At 38.5% G+C, this 27535-nt stretch overlaps 1 protein-coding gene across 2 annotated transcripts in view; it reads right to left on the bottom strand.

The window, feature by feature from the left end:
* Positions 1 to 5005: 5005 nt before the first annotated feature.
* Positions 5006 to 27535, bottom strand: part of ZNF277 (zinc finger protein 277) — a 46394-nt gene continuing 23864 nt past the window's right edge. For both annotated transcript variants that reach the window (XM_048301861.1, XM_048301862.1), the window contains exons 4-12: positions 26104 to 26186; positions 20381 to 20472; positions 18884 to 18994; positions 16907 to 17039; positions 10307 to 10374; positions 9031 to 9127; positions 8476 to 8518; positions 6133 to 6307; positions 5006 to 5352 (exon numbers count right to left, since the gene is read on the bottom strand). In XM_048301861.1, coding sequence (XP_048157818.1) covers positions 5160 to 5352; positions 6133 to 6307; positions 8476 to 8518; positions 9031 to 9127; positions 10307 to 10374; positions 16907 to 17039; positions 18884 to 18994; positions 20381 to 20472; positions 26104 to 26186 — 995 coding nt within the window. In that variant the 3' untranslated portion in view covers positions 5006 to 5159. The remainder of the gene's footprint in view (positions 5353 to 6132; positions 6308 to 8475; positions 8519 to 9030; positions 9128 to 10306; positions 10375 to 16906; positions 17040 to 18883; positions 18995 to 20380; positions 20473 to 26103; positions 26187 to 27535) is intronic.

Below are 27535 nucleotides of genomic sequence, written 5' to 3'. Positions count from 1 at the left end.
TTCAAAATATTTAACTTTTGTTTCCTTATGGGAATGTAATCCCAATATTAAGTTTCTTCTTCTTGAATGAGTAACTCTTTTGACTGTGATCCAGTCACCTTCTGAACTAAATATTTCAAGTTGAAAGCCTGACTAATGCAGATAAGCTGCACACATACATTGGAATCCTATCTTCTATGTGCAGTTTTCTTCCTGATAGTTATCATATAATCACAATCTTACTGTTTAGGAAAGTGAGGCAGAGGGAAGTAACAGTATTTGTCAAAGAATGCACGGCAAATCACTGTTTGTAAAAATACAGGAGGCCAGCATTGTCACATGGTCATGACCCCTCTTCCCAAATGCTAAGCTCCATCCTTGCTTATTTGCTCTTCATTTCGCCTAGATTCAAACAAAACCCAGTTTATTACAACAGGTCAAATATTTTTGAAGATCCACAGCAGTATTTCCATAAGTGGTGTGAAGACACAGATATGCATCAGAAATAACAAAATGACCTCAATAAAATTGGAAGCTTAAAGCTAAGACCACCTAAAGGTTAAAGCAGTGCTCGGCTCTGCAAAGCTGTGCAGGCAGTTTACAAAGACAGACTCTCTAATGAGCAATTAGCAATTCCTGCATTATTTATTCCTAGATTGTTCTGCTATTTCCAGAGAGCATAGAAATAAAAAGTAAGTCTCCTGACACTCAGTGAAGCTGCGGCTGGAGGTTATACTGAAAGTCTGCCTGTAGTTATTCTGAGGGATTTCACTACACACTCACGTGATGTGATGTGACAGACAAATGAATTGTATGACCCCCTCAGAATGTGAAATTTTGAAGCATTTGTTTGTACTGAGAATTACATTTGCAGCATATCAGAGTTCCAGCAGTAATACTAGAAATCCGCCACTGGCATTTCTTTAGGGTGAGCTGAACGACTCTAGGATCCACAGACTACATTTATTGATTACAATGCAAGGTTAGACATTAGACCATATGTAATCTACACATGGTCAGCTTTTCAGTCTCAGGATAGTAAACCAGATGGAGAGAATTGTGTTCCAAGGTACATTTGTGGAAGAAAAATACTTTCATTTCTATCTAAATTTATGCAAACACAACTGATGTATTTTTAGTTGTGAATATCCTTAATTCCCCTTCTCTTCTTATGGAGAAAGTGAATTTATCAGGGCTATAAAATATCAAATGTGAATCCAACCAAGGGGTTACATGGTAATCTCTAAAACAGTCACTTTGTCTGCATCTTCATGAGCAAGAGTTTGGCAAAAGATGCAAAATCCAATTCAAGAAGCAACTAAAAATTTCCCTGGTAGGAGAAGTCAAACTGAGCACAGCTTTGTAGGAGAAAACTTCCTATAGAAAGGGAAAAAAATGCACTAGGATGAACAGCACATTGAATGCTCATGAAGAAAAGGGATGAATTTTACATGCAACCACTGCTGCATATATTCCTACAGCATCTGATTTTAATGACTATTACATGGAAGCAATAATTCATTCTAGGGTTACAAATTACCTCTTCCATTTGACAATTGTTACCTAACCAAGTTTGACATACCTGGCAGAGGTAGACAAGGGCATAATTTGACCAACAGATGCTTCAGTTGTATTGTAACTAAGCCTCAGAAAGCATTGTGACTTAACAAAATCTCCTGGGGAAACAAAAGTATTTTTCATGTAGCCTCTTTGAAATACAGCTTTTCTCCAGGGATCTTTGATTCTCTTCGGCCTTTGTATACATATAAGTGAAATGCAAATAATGCAAGAACATTTAAAACAGCATCAAATCATGAGCAAAGCCGTGAAATTTGCTGCTGTTCATTGGCAGTGGACAGTAGATGATGCCAAGGCCCATGTCCACTGTCTGCTCCAGACTTGAATTTGAGTGTGGACACTGGTAACCTTGTTTACTTCTACTCACAATTCAGTGTCTCATGTCAGATTTAGGTCAAACACTCTGTTAAATGGAAGAATGAGAGAGAGAGAGAGAGACTGTACCAAACAACTCACTCACTAGTACAGATCTGACTGGAATTCAGAGGCAGCGATGACACTGAGGAAAGAGAACAGCAGAGAGACTTCTCAGAGACTTAGTCTGGTGTTTCTCACATCAGGTACCATTTAGTCAGCTAAGAGCAGACACTGACAGCTCTCACAGCATGGAAGGCAAATGCAGACAGAAACAGAAAACAGTAAGTGTCTTAAACGGAAGCCAACAGCCATTAACTCCTTAAGTCAGATTAAGTCTGCACAGACTTGTCAGACTAAACTGAGTGTGGAGAAGTATCAAAGACATAACTAAAATACCTGTAAAAAGGGCAGGATGAATTACCAGACACCAGGACACAAGCATTTTTTTTCCTTTAACCCAGGTCCTTCTAAACATGGCTTTAGACACAGAAAAGTGAGTGTGTATAAGGAGTCCAGGTCTAGGCTAAGAGGAGTTGTTGTAAGAAATGTTCACTGGAGTTAAACTAGTATAGATTTTTTCATACCAATCAGAAGCACTCATTCTCCTGATCTCTCTCAAGAGCATTTGCCAACCCAAACTCTGTCCACTCCATGAATTAAGGCATTACAATATTATTTTTGTTGCAATGCTTCCAAAAATACTCTTTTTTTAGAAGACCATATTTGCTCCTGATAACTGTATACAGTCATTACTGTGTCCCCTATTTGTGACAAAAAATAACTTCAGTTTTAAAACAGATAAGAGGCCAAGAATGCCTAGGGAAAATTGTGGGCATTATATGAACAAGTAAGTATGCTCCAGCAAAATGTCAGGCACCATTGTGCTAAATGAAAATTCTTGATTTTTACTCTAGAAACCAAAACCAACCCTCTCTGTGAACCTACAAAAGACTTAAACCTACTTCGCTGCCTGTTCATAACTGAAGTAACAAGCTCAACCCTAATCTGATTCCTCATGTTCCTTATATTTCTAGTCAGCAGTTATACGCTGCTTATGAATTCTTCCTAAGTCCTTTTTTTCTCTTTACTCAAAACTGACAACCAGTCTCTGTTATTTATACAATTTACCTTTAGATAGTCTCTTAATTCTACACTGAAAAATTGCTTTTTCAAATTTCTGTTAGAACCAGAATAGCAGTCACTCCATATTGCTGACATTGTTTTCATTTTGTAGGGATTTGAATGACTCAGCACCACATTCTTTATGGTTAGGAAATGTTTTGCAATTTCACTTTATGATATATCAGTAAAATTTTATGTTTCCCTTAATGTGCCCTCCTGAGATGGGCCTGCCATAAGACTCATTTGTGTGCTGCTGCCACAGTTCTTTTGTTGATTTTTCTCCATTGCTCAACACACATCACTAATGTAAGCCCCATTAACTCTTATTCCCTCCTCAGCTAAGAATCTGACTAAAAAGCAAAGACTGAAATCAATTTCTAAGCCAGGATGAAAATAACTGCTTGGAAAAAGAGGGAAAAAAAAGCAGCAACAGCCATTGCAATTACTGTATGAAATTAAGAATTTTACAAATGCAGGAAGTACAGGTTATAGCTTATTTAAGATGGTCAGGACATTTTAGCTGAAAAATACTGGGCTTGTGCTTGTTCCTCCTAAATTTTTGTATCAATCCAAACATATGACTACACCCGTCCCCTTTTTCTGTCTGTATTCTCAGCACCTGCTGCACTTCTATCCCATTTCCTCTTTACAGAGACAGATACTGCTTCTGTCTCTGTTTCACTGTGCAGTTTATGTGGCTGATCTGTCTTACTCAGTGCATTTTCAGCATCCTGTTGTTCTAACTTATCTCCAGAGCACCCAGGCCCAAGAAAAAGTATGAAAGGGAAAGCAAAGAGAGGTGCTAGAGGGTGATGAGTAATGGCAGAAGAAAACCAGTTCAATGCAAATGAAAAGAAACTGATGCAAATAAGATTGCAGGGTGAATGAGGTGGGACATAGAAGCTTAGCAGAACATGGGTTAAGATCTGCACTTTAGCCCCAGCTCCCAGGGACTGCTTTATAATTCACAGTCACAGTATAAAGACAAACAACAACTCTTACTGACAGCAAGGAATTTCAGGTAAAGAGGGCTGTGCAAAGGCAAAGCTACAGCTTTGAATCTTCTCAGGCAGGGAAGGGCACTGAGTCAAGGCTTTCACACTTTCAGCAAGTGCTCTAACACTGACCTAAAGAAGAAAAAAGAATGTACTAATGGTTTTGAAAGAGGTTCTACATATTATGGAAAGCTAAACCTGAATTCTGGAACTACTTAACATTTCAGAACAGTTAGTTTGGATCATCCTAGCAGGACCTGTGCTCTGAGCAACTTTACCCTATCAGGACTGATATTCTTTCTGGACATGCTGAAGACTTCTGACACTTTGGGACCTTTGAAAGGAAATATGGCAACTTTTCTGGACTTGAGATTTTTAGGATTTAATTTGGATTTATGTGTCTGCAATTCCCTAAGTAATTCTTTAATGTAGTTCATAACCATACAAGAAATCTACTTTAAAGTCTTTGGATTTTTGATGCAACCAATATTGCAATTGTTCCTATGCTTTTTTAGACTTCGGACTGTCAGCTTTTCATGCAGTCAGATATTCCTGGGACAGGCAGAGCTTTACTGATGTTTCTGAGTTAGTTTTCAGAATAGGCACCATGTGTCTTAAATATTGATGATTAATAATAGAGATATATAGATTTGTTTTCATTTTCTAAAAGGTCTAAGGTTAAAAATAGCAAAACTTCCTTCACACACCAGACCAAGAATTACATTTTCTGTTTGCTCTCTAACAGCAATAACACATAGAAGATTTACTCACTGGCTTTACGCATTGTCTCAGTTGTTCCCACCTTTCACAAGGTGGCCCTAAAATAGAACTCAGATTCTGATTTATTCAGGAAAAATTTTAAAAAAGATGAAAAATTTGTAAGTAACACTAATGGTATTTGAAGATCCAAGCAGAAAATCAAGCAGTCAATTTTAAAATGAAGCTAAAATTTAAAGGAAGATAAACCAACAAAATTAACACTTAAATTTTTATTTAGCATTCACTTTCTAATACTTCTCCAGTGATAATAATATTTGTGAGTTTAACTGTATACCAATAGTATTGAAAGACTGAATGTTTTTTTGTCTTGCAGAAGAAGCACTAAAGGTCAGCCAGTGTACTTCCAGGTCAAAATTTCTCCTGACTCTTGTTCTCTTCACACAGAAGCTGATTTAAAACACTGCTCTGTTTGAGAGCTTTTAGACTGGATATATCTTCACTTACAACAGGCACTTCTTCACTTTGATCCTCAGTTATCACATCTTCACTGTCTGACAGTGTACACAGGAGTGTATCATTTTCATAGGTAGGAAAATAATACCTGAAAGCAAGAAGACATGATTACTAGACAGTTACACATCTGGTTTGAGAGGCTGAGATTAGAATTTTAAAAAAGGAAAAACGAGCAAGTCTGGTTGTCTGGAATGACAGTAAACAGCATACCCAAAAAATCAACTGGTATGCAAAGTGTAGAAGAGTCACAGAGAAGAGCTGACAACAGACAAGCTCTTCCTCCTATTTCCTCAGCCAAATGATGTCACAACAGAGACTACAGATCCATATTTGTCCCGCAACAAATGCTGAACTGAGGCGTTTGAGTTAGAACACTCCCTGTGCTCTACCACCCAGTAGAGAGCATCATTCCCGGGACCCACACAGCCTACTTAGAGTCTGAACCAGTGTTTTGTTACACTCTCTCTCTATTTTCCATGGAAAAAACTATGGGTAAACAGCCAACTTGTTTTGATGCCTAAAGTTAGGTAGACATCATGCATATATCTACATTAGACATGCAAAGAAGGGGATTGATTTGGTTCTAGAACAATTTTGCAACAACCAACTTCTCTAGCATACTGACTTGAAAGTACACATCCCACATATGGGGACACTGTGTCCTGGATGCAACCAGCAGAGCAGTATCCCATGTTCTTTTTATCTTCAGACTGTATAGAGATTTCTAATTCTGAGTAGTTTTGAGGCCAGTAGAGTTAGGAAGCTCAGGGCACTGTTGCATTGGAAAACCCCAGAACTTTCAACTTACTGTTTCACAGAAATTATCAAGTAAAAGTATAAATGCTGGAAGAAATGTATTTGCCCTTACTGTGGTTGATCCCATGTAGACCTGGCTGGCAGGAATGCAATGTGTTTAGTCTCTTCCATATGATTTATCAATCCTCCTTTGGATTCAAACTTCTCCTGGCAGTTGTAACAACGACAGTGATGGATTTCTCTTCTGATGAAATTCACTAGCTTTACTTGCTGATAGAAGTTCAGACCTGGAAGAGATGGTAGCGAACAAGCATTTGGGCAACGTAAGACTTAATTTAAAAATGCTTTCTTGGATTAAGCATAAGGATTGATCAGAGTTTACTGCAGACCAGCACTGCCTGAATGCTGTATCTTAGCAAGTTAACTGAATAAGTGCTTATTCCTAGCTGCTGGGAAACTAACCCTTTGTTTGGTGCAAAAACTGCAAACATTTTGCTTCCTCTCTCTTGAAGTCTTTAGGCTTAGTGACAGAGCTTCAGGAGGAGGCAAGTAGGTTGAGGAATATTGGGAAATGAGAGAGAGATTGACTATTGGCATTGTACCCTGGCTTCCCCAGGACAGGCCCAGCAGGTAGACAGGATGCATGGTTCCAAGGATTCCCTGTCCTCCCTCTGCCCTGCCTGAGCACAGTGACTTAAGGGACAGGGTGACAAGTGGTGACAAGTCCCTGCCCTGAGCAGCAGGCCTGTCTCCTCTGTGACTGCCCCACCTCCCCAGGTGCAACAGGTGTGAGCCCCTGCAAATGGAACCCATCAGTGACAAGGACAATGGTTCATCCAGCATGGAGGTGTCACTGGGGTTAAGTCCATCCTATGCCCTACAAAAAACTGCTCCCATAAAGGAAAAAAAGACAGGTCATTGCCACAGAAGACTCCCTGCTGGAGGGAATGGAAGACCCAAAATGCCAACCAGACTCACTTCTAGGGGAAGTCTGCTGCTTCCTTGGGGCCTGGGTTAAACGTGTGACAAGAAACCTTCCTACCCTCATGGGTAATTATCTGTTCGTGATTTTTCAGGTGGGCAGTGATGAAGTTGCAACAAGAAGTCCAAGGGCAATCAAGAGAGACTGCCGGGCCTTGGGATGACTGGTTAAGGGATCAGGAGCACAAGTAGTATTTTCCTCTGTCCTTCCAGTTGCAAGGAATAATGAGGGAAGAAACAGGAAGAGCCAGCAGATCAATATCTGGTTCCAAGCCTGGTGTCACTGGAAGAATTTGGGGTTTTCAGATCACGTGTCAACATGATCCCAGGCCTGCTGGTGACTGATGGGGTACACCTGTCTCAGAGGGAGAAAAGGATTCTTGCACAGGAGTTAGCAGGTCTCATGGAGACAGCTTTAAACTAGACTTGCAGGGGGTAAGGGATAAAACCAGGCCCATTAAGAGATGAGCCTGGGTCAGGATGCCAGTGTGTTATGTTTGACAAGTGCTGGGTCCTGCAGTTGGGTCACACAACCCCATGCAGTGTTACAGGCTGGGGGAAGCTGCACGGTAGAAGAGGACCTGGGGGTGCTGGGCGACAGCAGCTGAACATGAGCCAGCTGTGCCCAGATGGCCAAGAAGGCCAATGGCATCCTGGCCTGTATCAGCCATAGCGTGGCCAGCAGGACCAGGGCAGGGATTGCCCCCCTGTTTAGCCTGGAGAAAAGGGGGCTCAAGAGCGACTTAATTGCTCTCTACAGCTACCTGAAAGGAGGGTGTGGCCAGGCAGGGGTCAGTCTCTTCTTCCAGGTAACAAGTGATAGGGGGAGGTTTAAGTTGGGTATTAAGAAAAATCTCTTCACTGAAAGGCTTGTCAAGCCTTGGCACAGGCTGCTCAGGGAAGCGGTTATGTCACCATGCCTCGAGGTAGTCAAAAGATGTGTAGATGTGGCACTCAGGCACATGGTTTAGTGGTGGACTTGGCAGTGCTGGGTTAATGGTTGGCCTCAATGATCTTAAAGGTCTTCCCCAACCTAAATGACTCTATTCTACAGCAGAAAGCAAACATTGGCCAAACAAAGCTTCTAACTTGTAAGCAAGTCTTAGCAGGCATAATAATAACAATAATAATAATAAAACAACAACAACAGCAACAATAATAAAAAAATAATAATGCTTCCAAGTCTCCAGCAGCCAGACCTGGAACTCATAGAGCAGGTATTTGTAGAAGATACTCTGCAAAAGAATCCAATGGGTCTAAAGAAAATAGCACACATCCTTGGCAGTAACAACAGTTCCATAAAAATAAAGTGTTCTTGGCTTGCTTTTGTAAGCTGGCAGAAACAGTTTCCATAATGGAAAAGTTAAATGTCTCTACAAAAATAAAACCAATAAACTTGTTTTCCACTATTCTTATGATGTGGTTTTCTCCACACTAGTGGCAAATGCTGACAATTACAGCACCTCTTACTCACCATGCTCTGACTTTATTTTAGGAAAGTGAAATCCATGTGATTTCTGGAGGAAAAAAAAAAGGGAAGAAAAAAATATCTTATTTCCACTACTTCTACTATTCCAAGTTAAAAACAGCTCAGCTTTTCATGGGCTGACACAGACATATGCATATAGACACACAAACATGAATACATGAAACAAACCCCAGAAGTTTTGGTTCATCAGAAACTTCCATATTCGTGTTTCATACTGTTAAATAGTTCATTAAAACTGAAACACAGATGCTAACGATAAAATATATTACATCACGAAACCACTATGATATCAAAGATGCTATTTCTTTACTGTCTGCAGCAGTCTCTACACTCACAAGTAATAGCCAGTCATACTCTTAATGTAAAGCTTGACTTCTCTGCATGTTTTAGTAACAAATACTGGAGGTGCATGCAGTACTTTGGTTCTGTGCTGAAGAGGGCATTCTAATGCAGCAGCTGATTTGACCTTAATAAAGATGTTACAAACATAATTTTTAATTCCAAAGTGATGAAAAAACAGTTACTTAAAAGAAGTCTTACCTGCATGTGAAGATACAGTTTTTCTGTGGTGTCTGCTTGTTGTTCACAAAACAGGCAAACTGCACACACAGGATGCTCTTCCCAGTCAGACCAGTCTCTTATGAATAAAAGTCAAAAAGATTCATTTAGTTGTGGAAAAGAGAAGAGACATTTTGAGAAAGGGCAATTTAAATTATGCTTTCACAACACTAGAAATAAATCCAGAGAAACAGAATACTTTAAAGGGGTGGAAAAGAGAGTGGATTTATAGCTGGATACATGATTACAATCTGGTGTAGAGTCTAAACAAATTACAAATTTGAAAACAACTGAGCAGTTAATGTTAATGTTGGATAATTCCTGCGCAGACAGGCATTAAATCCTACTTGAAACTGTCTGCATTAACAAACAGAATATTAACTTCAATTTCTATCCAGTTTGGTAAGTCATCAAATATTGCTTTCAGTGTTTATTTTTCGGAGGTCTTTTAAAATTCTTTTATACCTTTCTAATCTTTCAATACACCAGCCAAAGTCATAATCATCGGGCAGAGCTAACTCTAAGTGTTATTTACTTATGAAATATTAATTACTCACTTATGCTGCATTTAGACATGTACACAGAGAATACTTTACCTAAACATCCGTTTAAACCCTAGCACTGCTGAGAGATAGAACTATTACTGCAACCAGGTAGAGCCATGTAAAATTAACCTCAAGTCACAGAGAGAACCAGGAAGATCAGGGACCCTGATACCCATAAATTACTTCCTGCTTATTCCATTTTGTATGGCCAAGGAAACCACCTCTGCAGTGATCTGAGGGCCTGGACCACAGAAGTATGCAGAGGAGGTGGATGTTGCCCTCAATCAGCACTGCTGAGAAGCTTCCTTTCAAATCCTTCTTTAATCTCTAGTTACTAGCTTTTTATCAAATTTTTTCATACAATTTCTTCCTCATACTGACATTTTTGATGCTTACTTTTGATTTTTAAATTTGAGCAAAAGCGATTCAATGTTTTCTGGTACAGAAGTAAAAAATAATGCATTTTGTCTACATCTTTAGAAACCCAGAACGCTCTTGTTTGAGCTCTAGGGAAACAACAGGCTTGTGGTTGAAGTATGAAGTTTACAACTCTCATTGCTGAGAAGTGTTTTTAATGAGGACAATTTGGAGTTGATTTTATTGGCTTAAATGAATTTAAACTGTGTGCTAAACGTGCACAGCATTTTCCCTGAAACTACTTTAAAAATAATGGTCCTGCAAGTCTGTGTAATGGGCACATAAGTAACTCTTACTCTTCCAGGTTATCTAGTAATTCCCGGTCGTCCTCTGACTGCACTTCCTCCCATGACTTTCCAAATTCCTGGGGGGAAAAAAAGAAATGAAAATAAAAAACCATTTCCCAATTCTCATCACACATTGTCACTCAACTGAACGAACATCTCAGAAGTCACAATCAATATCTTACTTTGGATCACTTCAGTTTTGCTGTGAATAAAACGTAGTCATACAACACTGCTATACTAAGAATTTTTAAAATAAGAATTATTTTTATCTTTTAACAGGGCATTCCCCACACTACAGCTGAGAGGAAGATGATTTGGCACAGAGTTCTCAAGAAAACCAGTGTTGCAACACTTCCAAGGTATTCCTGAGGTGGGTGTGTTATCACTGTCAATTTTGCCCTCACACTTGCTCAATCCAATCTGCCTACCTTGCTTTTCATGCAGCACGTGCTGCTTAATGCAGCTGTCACACCTGAGGCTTCAGCTACACCAGTCAGTGCCTGTACCTTGTCCAAGGCTGTGCCAATGAGAACACGGTGTAAACTTATGTAGTGCTCCAGAAAGGCAGTGTGAGCCAGGGCACAGCCCTCTGAGCTGGACTCCAGTTTGTCTTCCCTCCTCTTCTCATACATGAACGTAAGCACATCTATTCATGGTGTTCTGTTCTTCCTTTTACTTTTTGTGTTGTTTATTTATACCTTAAAGACCTTCAGCACGAAGTATATCACAATACATTTGTGCAGCGTTCAGCACAATGGCAGGCACTCTCAGCATGACTGAGATACAAATAACAGGCAATGAAAAGCTGAAGGGCTCTACTCAAATACCAGCAGTGATCTTTAGCTAGTGTTTTTCTTTCCTTGGATTCTTCTTGTCTTTAAAAATAAACCCAAGAAAACTAACCAGTAATCAGAATAGTATTTTTGAACCCATACTTTTGATGGCTGTGGAGGATTCACAAAGATTATAGTTGACAATCTTGTCCCTATTAAAAAAAAGAGGCAGATAATAAAAGGATAATCCTTTAATTTATTTTATTAAAATATTCCTACTAATAAATATATTTAATAACATCCTTAGTAACAAGTATGATTATTGCCTTTATGGTTGTTTGGAAAAAGAAGAAAAAGATATCCATCATTTAACAATTTAATGAGAATTTTTGAAGTTGCTAGTGTCTATCATGAAAATGATGAACAATTGTCTCTAGACAGCTATAAACATAATGTCATCATATATTACAGAATGAAAATTCTGTAATTAATTCAGTGATACTACATGCTAGTGTGTAAGCTCTCTGAGTGAGAGGGGAGACTGATTAATGTCACCATTACTGTGAGAAAACATGAAGCCATTAACACCTCTCACCACATGTTCTCCCAGCTGCACACCAGTTTCCAATGTCTGCTAATGCTAACACCTTAATGAGCAGATAGTGGCTCACAACCACTACAAAATGAAGACCAATGCTCACTCTTTTTTCCCTTTACCAGCTCAAAGTATATCAGCATATGTTCAAAACAGCAGCCAATATTAAGCTTCACCTTTTAATTAAAGGTGAAAGGGAAAAAACATGCATAAGCTTTGTTATTGCTGCTGCTTCTTTATGGTTTTTCTGTGAAGAAGGCAGAGAGGGATCTTGTAAGAGGTCTCTGTTTCCCTCATCTATTTCTATTCAGAGGAGAAAAAAAAAGGAAAAAGCGAAAAGCTAACCAGGTCTTGTATCACTGGAAAATTGCATGGTGAATGGATAACTAGGAACACTGTGATGAAAGTGCCAAGAGACTGAATCTGAGCAATTGAGTGGAAAAGAGCTCTTTGAAACATTCTTAAAAATCTTTCAGTTTTTTTTTTAATTTTCCTTTTTTTAACAGTTTTTCAGTTCTCCAGCTTGATGGGCATCTGGGACCAACGGTGCCTTTGTTAAGTATTCAACTTTCTTTGCTTTTTCATCCAAGATGCAAGAGCTCCCAGGAATGATCTCTAGAGATTCCCAAGAAATTCTTAACAAAACCAGAGAAAAAATGAGACTTGACATTGTTAATAGTTCAAACACTAGAAAATGCATAATTAAAAAAACCCTGAAGGCCTTGCTACATATTCTAGAAAAAACAACTTTTTCTTTTAAATACTTACTGTGTACCTCACAGAGAGGATGATTCTATAGAAAAGTGAGGAGAGCATGCAAATGTATGCCGTTTGATAATTTCCTCTTCCAAAATGTAGTCTAAAGGCACAGAGATGAAACGCCTCACTGGAAATTTACCTTCTCAACTTGAGAGCAGGCAGAAAGTCTGTGTGCCTCACTGATGCAACACACCCCCACTTGAAAAGAAGTGCTGAGATGGGAGAAACTAGAAACAGCAGCTGGTATCTCAAGCAGTGTTCCCTAAAGAGCAGTTCCTGAACTACATGCAAATGGAGTTCCAGGCCTGCGGAACTCAGAAACTCCAAACATATGTTGATTTCCCCTGCAAATTTTCTGTCACCCTTCTTCTCACCTGTCTTGCTGTGATCATCTGAGTTATCTTATCTGTTTTATATTGCTGCAGAACTCAAGATGGCCTATCAGGAAGAAGAGATGGCCTTACCCCAACATTGGATGAATTTCAATATGAAGCATTCCCCCACTTGTCAATGGAAACTGGAATGGAAATCCACTTGGGGGATTTTACTAAGTCTTGAACTGTCACCAGCTGAAGAAGGGTTTCCCTTTACTATTTTACAAAATACACACCGTGTAAATCAAAAGAGGCTAAATATAAGTAGTGACTCCATAACAAAATACTCTTCCCCTGTCCCCCAACGAATAATAGTGATGATCTAGAGCTTGGAAATAAGGAGAAAGCATCTTTTTATCTTTGAGGAAAATAAAGGCTTTATAAAACAAGTTTTCTAGTAAGTAGTAGGCACCATTTTTCAGCTGCCTAGCTTAGTTATAAGTGCATTAATTACAGTGATGTTACATACTGTAGACACATGCCATTAATCAATTGTAGAACAGACATCTGTGCTTCCTACAAAGGATACTCTATACCTAAAAGTGCTGCTGGTAACAATCAGTGAATACAGAAGGGAAGGCCTTGCCAGTCTGGATTTGCCTCAGTTCCTCTGGGAATAAGAGAGTTTTAATACTGCCTTCTATTCTTTTATGGCCTCCAGCAAGCACCACAGACTACAAAGTTCTTCCCTCTCCATTTTTACTTGGCTCTTTGTGCAAGGTGAGTCATGGGGCCACAGGATAATACAGGCAGAGAAACAAGAAAATTAAGTTGGAAGGTTTTTTTTTTGAAGAAAAGAAAAATAAGGTAATGTACATCTATATATCATGGATACATTGTTGCTCAGTTCTTCACACTCTAGGACCAGTTTGTCTCTCTGAGTTAACACTTCAAGCCTTTCTGAGTAGGATTGGCATGATCTTCCATACTTACACAACAGAGACAAAAGACCTCCAAATCCACTGGGGAAGTGACCACACTGCCCTTCAAGTTAGTTGATTAATTGCAAAACTCTCTCTGTAATTCAACATAACTACTTAATAACAAGATTTTGATACTTGCTTATGAAAGAAATTACCTGTGAGCAACAGAACATGTCATTGATATGGAGGTAGAAAAATAAATGATATGGAGATAGATCATGACAGAAGTCACAGAAAATCACAGAATATCAAAATATTTACACAGGAATATGCATTTACACTACTCATCACTATGCCAAATTGAAAAGTTAGGGTAGGAAATTGCCAACACACAGACAGAAAAGCAACTTTATGTTATGAAAACAGATTCTCCCAACTGCACTACAAACACAAGTGAAGTCGAAAGCAGAATGGAGGGAAAGGAAGAAGGCAGGCAAGCCTACTGCTCTAAATGAAATCAATGGGAGCTGCGCCATCCGCTTAAAAAGACAAGAACTGGCCAAAAGACCATGAGGCAATTCAGCATTCTCAGGCCATCTGAACAACAAGCCCTTAAAACTTCTCAGTACAAAAGCCACAAAATAAAGGAAACTGCCAGTTGCAGCTTAACAAGACTATTTTATGCACTGCTTGGTGAAGATAACATGTAATGGAAAATTATAAAAGAAGAACAATAATGTCTCTAAGACGGCTGTAGAAAGGAACTATTCATTTAAATAGCTTAAGATCCAGTTGCTGAAGGAAAAGCTTTATCATGCACATCCTAAAGGTAAAGTGGATAACATTGTGACAGTACTGATTTTTATCACTACTTAGTTTTATAATCTTTTTCTGATTTAAAAAAAAAACTTGATCAAACTGGCATATAGAAAGATCAAGATTCAAACTTCTGTGAAAACATAAAAAAACCAGATAAACTGTATGCCTACAGCTTTAGGTTAAGGTGAATTCAATAGCAAATTTCGAAACACTACATCTGTCATTTCAGATATGATACGTAAACCACGTCTGTGTCTTTGAAACTGTATAATTCCCCTGGACATTTAGAGCAATGTGAAGCACAGACCTCTAACACTCATTGATAAAAATGAGTAAATCTTGATAGTACACATAAAAAGAAAAAATTTCTGGGAAGTTGTGAGGTGTTAGGGGAGAAGAAGCAAAATCACTATATCAAGTCATTACAGAAAACAGACCTTGTGTAACATCTAGAATTTACTGAATACAGACATAGTTTGAAAAAACCCATCCTATCACATTTAACATAATCTACTGCACAACATGTATGTGCAGTACAGAATATTTCTTCCTTACAATGTAAAGGCCAATCTACTGAACTCCTAGTGAACAAACTGAGGTTCTTCCTTTTAGTCTTTTTGTCTCTGTGCAAAAAAAAAAAAAGGGTTGTCAAATGCTGTTTGGAAAGTAAACACTTTCCACTATGTAGGAACATTCCTAAAAATTTCCTGTGTGCAAATATACATTTAATAGTGAGCTATGTCATAAGTGTTTAAGACAGAGTTTTTAGTCTGTTTTCAATCTTTATTTTAAAAAATCTTTTCTTTAAAAGAAAAAATGTCAGAAATTCTGATGTGGGTACAATCTGAAGGATCAGAAAGACTGAGTGGAAACATTCCCCTGAGGAGACTGAAGTGTAGACAACTGAAAATGTGTGGAAAGACAACATGGCTGTAGCAGAGCATGTAGAGCCAGACAAAGAACTGTGATCATTGAAGCATGTCCCAGAAGATGTACTGAACAGATCTTGCACATGCAGTGCCCACTGCCCAATTTTAAACATTTTGGTGGTTTGACATAGTTTATTTGAGTTATATTTTCTATTGTCTGTAATTTCAAGGACCTGAAAGAATACACCCCTGAGTGATGTTACTCAGTGACCAACACCCGAGCTGGTTCAGGCTGGCACGTGAAGACACTCTGCAAAGTCCTGCCCAGAATCCCAGCTCCAGGAAAAGGGGAACCAAGGCCCTGACTGTAAAACAGTTTGCATGTTCTGTGGCCACGTAAGCAGCATTACTCAGACCACGCCTCAATGTGCAAATGAATGCAAATTAGAGACAAAAGGTAATTTTAAAAAGATGCCAAGTTCTGAAAATATAGTATTACGTGCAGGACAAGCAGAGAAGAAAGAAACTATTAAAATCACTTAAAACAATTACATTAAATTAAAATCTGTTAACTTCCAAAGGAGAAGTAAATGCTCACTTCTGTTGAAGATCTAGAAATATCTACCCTACAGGACGTCACAACTTTTTCCTCACTGTACAGCAAATACAGGTCAGTTTTCAAAGTTGTGATACTTGAATATTGAGAAAAAAAACCACAGGTCTCAGGTCATAGATCTTTGGAAGAAAAATATAAGATATCACCAAGGAAACTCGTTCTATCTTGGGCAGAAGGGACTTGGCAGAGCATTAAACATACAAATTTTTGTTCTCAGTTTTAAAGTAACACCCATGAAGAGAAATTAAAGGGAAAGAGTAGGTAAAATGGTGAAGAATGCCTATTTATAACCTGGATATTAGCACATGTAGAAGGCACAAAGACTACTTCAGGTGAACTATAGTTATTTCTGGGACAGAACATAGCAGCTTTTGAAGCAGCTCCTATATTCATATGTTGAAGGCAGCAAGTGAAAATCTGTTACATACACATGCACACACTCTCAAAGGTCTGAGACAAAAAAAATATTTAGCAACATACACCTACCTGGAGGCTAAAAACTAACTTTTTTCTTTCATCTATCTTTCATTTTCCTCTTCTTTGCATTTAATTTATACTCTGAAGAGCACTTCCAGCTTAAGGTTTGTAGAAAACGAGCTCAAAGCCAACTGCTTGAAGTTAGACCTCCATTTACTTCATTGCTCTATCTCACTTTCCCTTCTGTTATTAAAGCAGAGAGTGAGCACTAATGACATGATGATTAGTGTCTCTTCAAGCTACATTCTTGCATCTCTCAAAATCAAATCTCAACAAAAAATGTTTACTAGTGCTTAGTTTGACAATCATCCAGAATATCATGCCATAAATGAGCATACTTCTTAAGAATTCTTCAAATAATTTTTGACCTTTATACTAATTGCTGGTTTGGATTTATTCACTTTTAGCTAGATAATGTCTGTATCTCTTTAGTCAATTTGCTATTTATTCATAGAACTACTTACCAAGTAATTAATGATATAAAATTTATCATATTCTTTGTTTTTGGCATTGATTCTGCGATGCTGCTTCTTTCTCATGTGATCTTTTAGTGTGTTTTTGTCTCTGAAGACTTTTTCACAGTATAAACACTGTAAGCTAAGATAAAAAGGTAAACAGGTCAACATGTTAAAATGAAAATAATACAAAATAATAAACTTAAATAAGATAGAGTTATATATAGTAAGATTAACCTAAGCATGTCAGAGCAAACTAAAAGTAACAGAAGGCTTATTTGAAAGAAAAAATTACAAGATAATCTTAGATCAGAGTAGAGTCAATCAAACATAGAAATAACGACAGAAAATGAAAAATATAGTTAACAAAAAAGTTTTTCCCCATATGCAAAGTGGGATAAAAGTCTGATTATCCAAAATTGGCACAGAAAGGCTTCTGACTGCTCCGTGTGTGAGCTCTATAACTCAGCATGGACTTACACTAAGATCCAATCCATCTGTAATGGCTTCTTTGTAATTCAGAGTGAAAGAACATACTACTTACTGAACATACTACTTACCTTTTGAAACAATTTAAATTAGCTAAACAGAAAGTTTTTATAGTTCTACCTCAACAGGGAGGGTAAACGAAAGTTTGCCAGGGTGGTCAATGGGTTTTGAAATCCCAAAAAATAAAATTCAGTAAGTAAATTCATATCCACATACACACACACACAGAGTTCTATGTAATTCATAGATAGACATACATACACATATTTACATGCATATATATACATAGACATGAAGTATTATATAGGTGTATATATACATTACTCAAGAAGGTGAAAACATTCATTAAAAAATGAGAATTTTACCACAGTATGTCTTCCAGAGCAATTCAAACAAAACAGAAGTTTATGCACTGCCTTAGATCAGCATCACAGAACTGTTTTGGTTCCAGATTCCCCTCAGCTCTTTTGTGTGGAGCAGGAATTCAGGATTCTCAGTATCATTTTGCCTTCCAAGACATTTAAGAAGTTTTGAGTTCTCCCTATGCTTGCAGACTTCAAATCAATATTGCATTGCTGGTGAATCATAGGTCTGATGGCAGAATACATCTATGAATTTTACTATCTGCTTTGCTCCACCTGCCAACAGCAAAGTGTTTGCTCTACTTGAGAAAGGCATTCCCAGGAAGAGCATGAAAGGCTTTCTGGCAGCATACATAATGTAGTCTTATTTGCCTGAAACAAGATTTTTCTCCTCTAGTAATTTATTTTCAAGTACTATTCTACTAGCATAGCTAATAAGCCTATTCTTAGCAGTAGGGAGATGGCCTTTCACTACTCTGGACATAATTTCAGCATGTGCATTAACTACAGAGAGGGTCAACTTTGAGAAAACTCCCTCTAACTGAGAGCCTCAGGTCCTACTGATAAACAGCAGAGCTGCAAATTATCAGTAAGCATGGTAATTCAGTGCATTAGGCAACACTAGTGATAAAAGAAAAGGCTTTCTTAGTATGTCTTCATTTCTGGAAAAAGTTAACACGTATCTATCCCCTTCTGCTCTGGGCTTACTCTGTAAGCAGTACAAAAGGGAGAGACCAAACATCCCATAGTAATGGTATATGGAGGTAAATGAAGACTGGCACAAGGACTCTGTATCCAGTGATTAAAGAGATGTTTAGCAAAAAGTTTGTTACGATGAGAAAGAACATTAATGCTAACAGTTGTGAGAAAAAGGCATGTGCTATTACTGATGTCGAGGGAAACTGTGCAATGCGTAACTGAAACACTGCACTTGACTTCATACTATGAACTGTTATGAATTAGCTTTCAGTAAGTCAACAAAAAGACTTCTAAGAGGACTCACAATAAACTTACATGCTCTCTTTGCTTCTTTGTAACTAGCCACAAATGTGGAATTCATTTTTACCAACTATTTCCAAGTTAAAAGAAATATGACCCAAATTTATTGAAAACAAACCAACAAAACTCTACTTACCTGTCAAGCTTCCCCTGTAATACAGCCAAAAACTCATAGCAGTTCACAATGTTATCTGGCAGTCCAATGTTAAAGGCATGCTCTCTTGCCATATGATTGAGAAGGACAGATCTACAAAAGACATTCAAATAGAATGTTATACGTTTTTGGATACACATGAGGATTATTCAATTAGTGATTTAAAATACACCAATGGCTCTAAAATTGCACAAAAGCCAACATTAAATAAACAGTAATAGTCTTGCTGCCACTGCTAGGAAAAAAAATGCAATTTTATTGAAACAAGAAGTTTTTCATTTTCAGCTCTGCTGAATGTTCAGCAACATTTCAACTGCTCAATCCACGCGCGTGATATATAATCCTTTAAATGAAAATTACAGTATAGTTTATTTTGACCCTTACTGTTAGCAAAGCTCATTCATTACCCTGTATAAGTAAATCACATTTCAAACAAGCCTCTTGAGAAACATTCTAAAAAGCCATTTGTCAGACTTCTCTATGCTGGTTAGCAGAGCAGAAATTCTTGGATGCAATGTGCTTTTACATCAATACTGCTTCACACAGCACTAGCAACATGAAAGGCACTCAAAAGTGTACACAAATAAACATAGTGGATGTTCAAATAAGATATTCCTCTAACAGAGATGTACTGGTTAATTCCTTAGGTGCCCAACATCTCTATATGCCTCAGCTTCTGCTTTTGGGGACTAAAGAAACATCCAAATGTTGGCACTTGCTTTTACCATAGTCCAGGCATGAATTTCAAACGTGCACTCTGCCTGTCAGACCCAAGAGGAAGCAGAGGATGAAGTTCCTGGGGGCTGAACGATCTGAGCTTCACTGCACCAGACAGTAGAGAGGGACACTCATAGAACATTGGGATGACCTGCAGGAATATGACCCCAGGTTCTTCTACCCTTCCAGATTACCAGAACTACCCACACAAACAGACTTAGCCTCTCCCACTGAAACTGATTTACTCTGAATAAACAAAGTTTCTTTGGAGCATGCACTTCAATGCAATTCTTGCTTGCACTTGACGGATGCTGTAAAGCACTCTGGTCTCACTCTAATTTTCTTCTCCTCTTTTTCACTTGATATTCAAATTCACACTAGTTAGGTGAGCTTTAAATAGGAAAATGTACAACTGGATAAAAATATTTTTTAACCATCACACTGGCTTACACAGCTCTCCTTGTTGCTGAAACAGCTACCAAAAAAAAGTTTATCTTTAAAATGGTTCATTCCCAAATCCAATGTACTGTGTAGTAGAAATAATTGCACTGGAATAAATAAAAAGGTTTGAGAAGTAGGACAGGATCTATTTAAAATGGCACTTCAGTTGAAAGAAATACTTAAACTATATTTTAGAGTTAATTCTACCTTCTGAGTCCTACCATTATGGATTGACTGGTTCAATGACACTGAAAACATAAAAAAAGATGCTGAGCAGATATCAAAAAAATAGAACAAAAGCAAACAGGGCAACAAACAAACCTGTTTCCTGTGAATTCTTGATCACAGAACATACATACACTATGAAAACTTGTGTCATATCTCTCTTGTTGTTGCTGTTCTAGAATTTCTCTCTGTGAAAAGAAACAGATATAGTCATTCAGACAAAACCATTCCATCACATAAGCTTATTATACGTATTTATCCCTACTGGTAACAATGAACATACAGAATTCAAACGTTCTGCTGACACAAACCAGATGTGGGTTTGTGGGGACCAAACTTTTGAATGTGGGTTCTCACAAAAATTCCAAGTTTTTCCAAAGGCAGTATGCATCCCAGTTAAGTTCCAGTAAAATTCTCTTAACTTTATATACATGGTGCATGGAAATAAATACAATCCACAGCGAGATCTTGTGCAACTATTTAAATAATTCTGTATAAAACCTGTCAGTTTATTGGTTCTACCTGTGATTCAGGCTTACCTCTGGTAACAATGAGCAGGTTTATGGGTAACCACCTAACACCCAGTGGAATGACAAACTCAATGGCTAATTGCAGGCAACCTAGAGGGCTTTTTTCTAATACAAGACACAGCCCTGGCAGTTTCTGTAAGAAGCTGTGGCACATACGAACCCAGGGAAAAGGAGAAGGTCATTCCCTTAACCCTGGTTCTGTTTAAAGTAGGGCAACAGGCTATGTCAGACACTTTACAACACTTGGTGCACTTTCCTAACAACGACAAAATCAAGCAGCAGGTGATTTGTCTCTGTTGCTGTAACAGCAGCAGCGTAGTTATACTGTGGAGTTACTATGCACTTCAGATGGAAAGGCCATAATCATCTGGGACATGAGAGAATCAATGTCTGGATTAAAACTTAGCATATTTTCAGCCTAGCAACATACTACTCTGTACTTGTGTTTTAAGTACTGATAACTGGGAAAGGATTTCATTTCTGTGTAGCACAGAGGGGCTACTGACTGCTTTCTGACATTGGGGATCATGACTGAATTTCTTAGGGGATTTTCTCAATCTCTTTATCTCTTCAGAACCTGCAGTGAAACTTTGTTTTTCCCACCTGCCTCTTTAGTAACTCTTTTATGTGGATTAAAGCACAAATTTGTTCATAGGGTACATCTGAATTACACTCAGCTATGCCTCTTGGATAAACTCCAGAGAAGGTAGAAAAGAAATGAAAAGAGAAAAGAAAGGAAAGACACACCCCCTGAACCCCCGAAGAAATGAGAGGAAGGCTTGAGCTACTGTCATGAAAGGCCCCAACGCATCCTGCAGTGCAGACAGGCTGGTGTGGATGTACTACACCACATCCCGCTGCCCACTGAGAGGTGGCACGAGGTGACACTGGGCACGTAAATGTGCTGTCTGCTTCTCTTCCACAAAAGCAGCATGCTGCACCCAGTGAGGGGCAGTAGGGTGATAAGATGCCTGTCAAGAGTGCAGGAGAGTGCTGCACCTGAAGTGCACTTGGCCTGGGGTCCGTGGATGACGAGAGACATGGGCACACTGTGCCACAGCTCCTTCCAGGGCCCAGATTCAACCACATCACTTGGGAACTGTAGCTGTTGCACATCAGCTAAGAGTCTGTTACCTTGAAAATACATATGCTGGGGCTTTTCTGTTTGTTTTTGTACGACAAGGTGTACATTTAATGTTGGAATCATGCTCAGCAGCGCCTACTCACATTTTAGGCTGTATCTGCTCATGTCCTGCTGCATTATGCAAAACGTCAGCTCACAGAAATGTAAATTCCTATTTTTCAGGGCTGACTCTGGAAAGAGGTGAATGGAGCACACCTTGTCACAGCCCTTCAGCAGAGATGCAATTAAGTAAGACTGCTCCATGCAGGCAGTGAATGTCCCATACCACGTCAGTAGAAACTGGGGCTTTCTCTGATGCGTGGAGCTGCCCCCTCTCTCCACTCAGCAGCATGTTTGACGCTGTTTGGCTAACCTTGGATTTGAAACCATTATAAACATAGTTTATATACTTTGTAAAAAACACTGGAAACAATCTAAATGGAAATCAAAAGTGATCATGTCCCGTTTGGATAGAAAGGGTTTAAACATCCCCACCCTCATCAATGATATTCCAGTGTAGCTTCTTGATTTTCATTTACTAGGAGGAAAAAAAGTTTTCTGTGGTATTTGGCTGCCTAACTCCAGATTCCTTACTGAGGCCCTTGTTAGCAGCTGCTCTCAGTTATGTCTGAGGAGGAAGGAGAAGCATACTGTATTCTCCATACAGATGATGCTACTGCTACTTCACTCTCTCACCCTTCCCATTTCCCCCTACACTGGCATGCTTGGCAGCTGGGAAGCTTTGACTAATCCAGCATTGTTGCTTTACCAATTTACTCAACAGAGTTGAAAAAATATTTTCCAAGGTAGACCCTCCTTTTTTTGAAATACTGGCATCTTTCATTGCTAGAGGGAACTTTCCAAACCAGAAAGCATATCTGATACTTGGACAGGTGAGGAATTAAAAGCTCCAGTTCACATCAAATACAGCAAAAGCAACAAGGCTGCTCTTCCTTACAGACATTTCCAACCCTCTATTTCACTGCTGGGACTCTGAAGGGAGAACAGCAATTACAATAACTTACATAAAACAGATTTTTCTGAGCAGAGACATTCTGGTAATGAAAGTCAAGCAGAAACTGAAGTTATGAGGCAGGAAATGAGCAATTTGCTTAAATACTTGCACCAGCTTCCAACCTCCTTGAATGTCTGGGGATGTCAGCATTAACTCATTTTGATACTAACACAAAGATACCCAAAACACTTCCAAAAAATGTGGTTTTTTCCTTTATTTTTTTTCTTCTTTTTTTTCCTGTACCTCACCCTTGATTCTAGCTGACTCCACAGAGATTGGGTTCCAAATGAACATTGGAATGACTAACTGGGACAGGTATAAGGGATTGTTCCTCTAGCTGTCTGTCCCATTTGCTTTTAGGTTCTTCCTTTCATCACTACTGCTTCTCTTCTTGAGTTGACTCAACTACTGAAGCGATACAGGCTAAAACCTACACCTGAAAAGGCTGTAATCAATGACAGGTCAGATGACTTGGATTTTGAAGGGTACTGTGACACTGATGTAGAAGACACTCAGCTCATTCAGGAAGCTGAGTCATTTAAAACAAAAGGAGGAAGAATTTCATGGTATGATGAAAACTAACTATGTAAAGATGTATGAAAAGAAAGAGGGCTGAAATTGCATTAGACACATACCACAGGCTGCCAAGCTGAAGCAGGTGAAAGGTGAAGTTTGTTTGAACTAAGGCAAGCAAAAGAAGATGGAGACAGGCTAATATCATAAAATGAAATAGTGAAAACTGACCTTCCCCTACCCCCAAATACATTAGAAATAAACAGCAAAGAAGAACAGAGATCTGATGCAGCAAGAGACCAAACATGAGCAAAGAGGAATGTTTGGAACATTGAGTCTAATTTTGTCACAGCTGTTAAAGAAATGCATTCAAAACAAAAGGAAAAAAGAACCAAAATCAGCAAAGGACAAGAAAGGGTTAAAGGTTGGACATTATATGTATTCAGATCTGACATAATTTACCCAACAGTCATTATGGAATCAGACAAAACTATTTCTGACCATTAGGATGACAAGTCTTCATAAACCCATAGAGGATGGGCAAGATTCCAGAGCGCTTGAGAAAAGCAATTAAATACCCAACATAGGCAAAGAAGGGCCTACAGAACTCAGAAGTAGGTATTAACATGCTGACATTGCTATCTACTCTGTAAGCACTTCTGATGCTGCATTACACTAAACTGGGCTAACATCTCCATCCCTTCCAATGTATAGCTTCAACCTCCTGAACCTCGTCTCAGTTTAAGATTGTGACAAACTGGGGATCATATGAACAGCTCTTCCTGGGAGGCTGGTACAGCTTGCAGTCTTGGTGAAGACTCCTCTTCAAGGTCTTTACTTATTGGGAGAAAGAGAAGCCTCTTCACCTAAACCTACCAGTCAAATGACACGTGAACAATTTAATACATGAGAGCAAGACAAGGTCAGTGCTGTTGTACGAAGTACGTATTTTCAAAAAAATAGGTTTGAGGATGTTACATTTTTTACATAAAGAAACACCCAAGTGGCTTATATTGACACTGCCCCTCCATGTACCTCTAGTTTTGCTGCCAGGACTTCCTTGCCTGGTACTGCTGCACAACTATGAATTCTTTGTCAAGACTGTGTTTTTCCAAAAGACCATATCTGTTTTGTATTTCACAGCCTGTCAGCTATTTCGGCAAGCTGTGCTCTCTAACCTACTTCAGGCTCATTCCTTGGCCTCTCTCAATACATCACAGTCACCATTATGTCTCGGCATGACATCCACCTTGGCTAGCTCCCTGCTGCAATACAGCCTGAAATGTTCCTAAACTGGAGTTTCAAAACTGCAGAATGAAATGCTTCAGGCAGCACATTTTAAAGACAGCATTTGTCCTTGTTTGGGCTTGCTGTTGGAGACAGCAGTTAGGATTCAAAGGATACAGAAATATCACTAAAAGTTGTATGGTTCTGGTCCTTATTCTATGCAACTCACATGAGTCCACTTGCCAGCTCATTCTTAATTGCTGGAGTTGTCTGGAGGTAAAAGGCTTTACAAAGCAAAGTAACTATTTAACTTGCAAGACAACGCTCAGATTGCAGCAAAAGGAAATGAAAAAATAAACAGACTTTATTGATGTAACTAAAGCAGTGACTCCATTAGCCCCAACTACAGCTGCAGCTTGATTTCACAAAATCCTTCTGTAAAAACTGAGGATACAATTCTGATATTGGAAACAGTGATAATTGCAAACTATTTCACACCATGATAAGAATGCATATCTCTTTCTTCTCTAATTTAATTACTCTGTAAACAAAACCAGCACTTGCTTTGGGCTAAATTCTCCTAACATGAGGAGATTGTCAACAAGGCTGCTATGTACCATGTAACATTGATTTCTAAATTAGCCCAACAGCAAAACCAGAGTCCAGACGTGATTTCAAACAAGAAAACAGAAAAAAACAGGTCGACAACCTGGACTAAGACTCCTGGAAGCCGGTCAGCATGAGTTTAACTTGAAGGACCATCCGTTCAGAACTGACAATGCCTAGAAGTTCTTGAGTCCAAAGTACTAGGTTGCCATCACCAGGCAAGAAGAATCGAGTGGTTCGTGTGGACTCGAGAGCTGGCATTTCTTGTCCTTTGCATTGCACAGAAGCAATACTGGCCAGCCCTCCTCACTCACACACCATGGTGCTTGTGAGCATGAGACTGTGAATTACTGAAATCTGGGAAAGAGAGTGCGAATGCACAAAAACAACTTGCTCAAAGATTTTGTAGATAAGTATCACTTTCCCTGCTCACAGTATGGCACACCAAGTTTTATTTTGCTAACTTCCCTAGATGTATATTATTACATGAAAGATAGTGTCTCAACATTGCAGATCCTTGCAAGAAGAAAAATGTTCAGCACATTCAGCCTTTTTCAGTGGTCTGGGCGTATTTTCCACTTGTGTGGAACACTGACATACAACCTGTAAATTTATCCCAAGGAAAAATCTATACACAGGCGATTAGTGTATGTTTGAGCAGCAGCTAGGGAAATGAACTTAAAAAGAAACTCATAATTTTGCCATCTAGCAAAAAATGCTTTACCTTTAAAATGCCTACTAAGTTACCATATATTACTCTACTGGAGTGTTTACCTTAAAATATGAAACGACAGTAATTTCTTACCAGTTTCTTTTGCTGAAGCTGTTCTCTAAGTAATCTGTCTTCTGGTAAAGCATCACATAAAAGAAAATAATTGTCCTGTTCCTCTGTCAAGAGATTAGAAAGTGTGAGTAAGGAATGGGAAGTTGCAGCTGCTTTGAATATTTCTGGCACATAATTTGCTAAGTCCTTGGAATATGTTAACAATGTATGTTAACAATGGAATATGTTAACAATAATAACAAATACGATTTTTAATCTATAGAAGTTCCTTTAATTTCATAATTTAATGAAACATGTTTAAATATTTGTGCATATTTATATTGGAGTTTGAAGGCAAAAGTCTTGCATAGCTTTTCTCCACTACCAGCTTTATTCATTTCCATGATGGTTCTTCTGGACACATAAAACAATTACCATTGATATTGGTTACAGATTAAAGTCAGCATGAAAGAAACATGAAATCACCTTTCATTTTATCTTATCAGTTATTTCCCTAAGCAATTGTCAGTTTTCACTAGCTATCATAATTTGGTTTATCCTCCCCATGCTCTGACCTATCACATTACCTTTTACCATCAGGTATTTTTCTACCTGTGAGTATACACAACAACTGTTTAGTACCATACATTGAGACTTGCCTAATTTACATTTCTATGTGTATGTTTTACACATATTTTATCTTTAGTAACCTTTTTACTATTTATGGTCATATCCAATTGAAGAAGGCAACGAATTTTATTCAAAGGAATTAAGATTACTCAGCATGCAGGAAAATACAAAAGATAATGGGTTGAGATAAGAACAATTTTCTGGAGAGGGAGAGAGGGGGTGGGGAGGGAGGGAGGGAGAAGGAGAGTGAGAGAGAGAGAGAAGGTTCATTGATACTTCATAATTCTGGTATTCAGGTGCTTGATTTGCAGTTTTCAAACTGAGTGGTAAGCATTAAAATTTCAGAAGCAAAAACGTACATATGTAAGAGAAACAGAATTATGATTTTTGGAGTGATTTTCATGTTTTCCAGGGCTATTTTTCCTAAAATTATTTTGAGTAATTAAAAAAATTACTTTCATCTGTTTTGTACTCAGTTTTCACCTTCTAACTATCTCTGACACCAGCAGTATGCATTGTTTCCTCTCTTTTAAGATCTCCATTGATAATTAAAGATGCAGAAAAGCCCTGAAGTTCTTATCTATTTTAGGTAAAGTGTGTTCTTCTATTAGAAAAGGAAAGCCAGAGTAATGCATCAGCTACTTCTGAGAAAAAACACTTCCTTCACACGGTCAACACTGTCCCTATGATGGAATGTGCCACCATACCAATGCAGCAGAACAGTGAACTATGGCTTCAGTCTTGTGCTGGAGCCCAGAAAATTGAAGAATTGTACTGCTTCTGTGAAGATAATGTCCCCTGCCACCCTTGGGGCAGTGAGCACTGTGGCAGGGGAAAGAAAGGG

This window comes from Corvus hawaiiensis, chromosome 4 (assembly GCF_020740725.1).
Source record: "Corvus hawaiiensis isolate bCorHaw1 chromosome 4, bCorHaw1.pri.cur, whole genome shotgun sequence".
NCBI classification, from domain to species: Eukaryota; Metazoa; Chordata; class Aves; order Passeriformes; family Corvidae; genus Corvus; species Corvus hawaiiensis.
The sequence above is the reverse complement of the archived record's forward strand: the minus strand, read 5'-3'. Positions and strand labels throughout refer to the sequence as shown.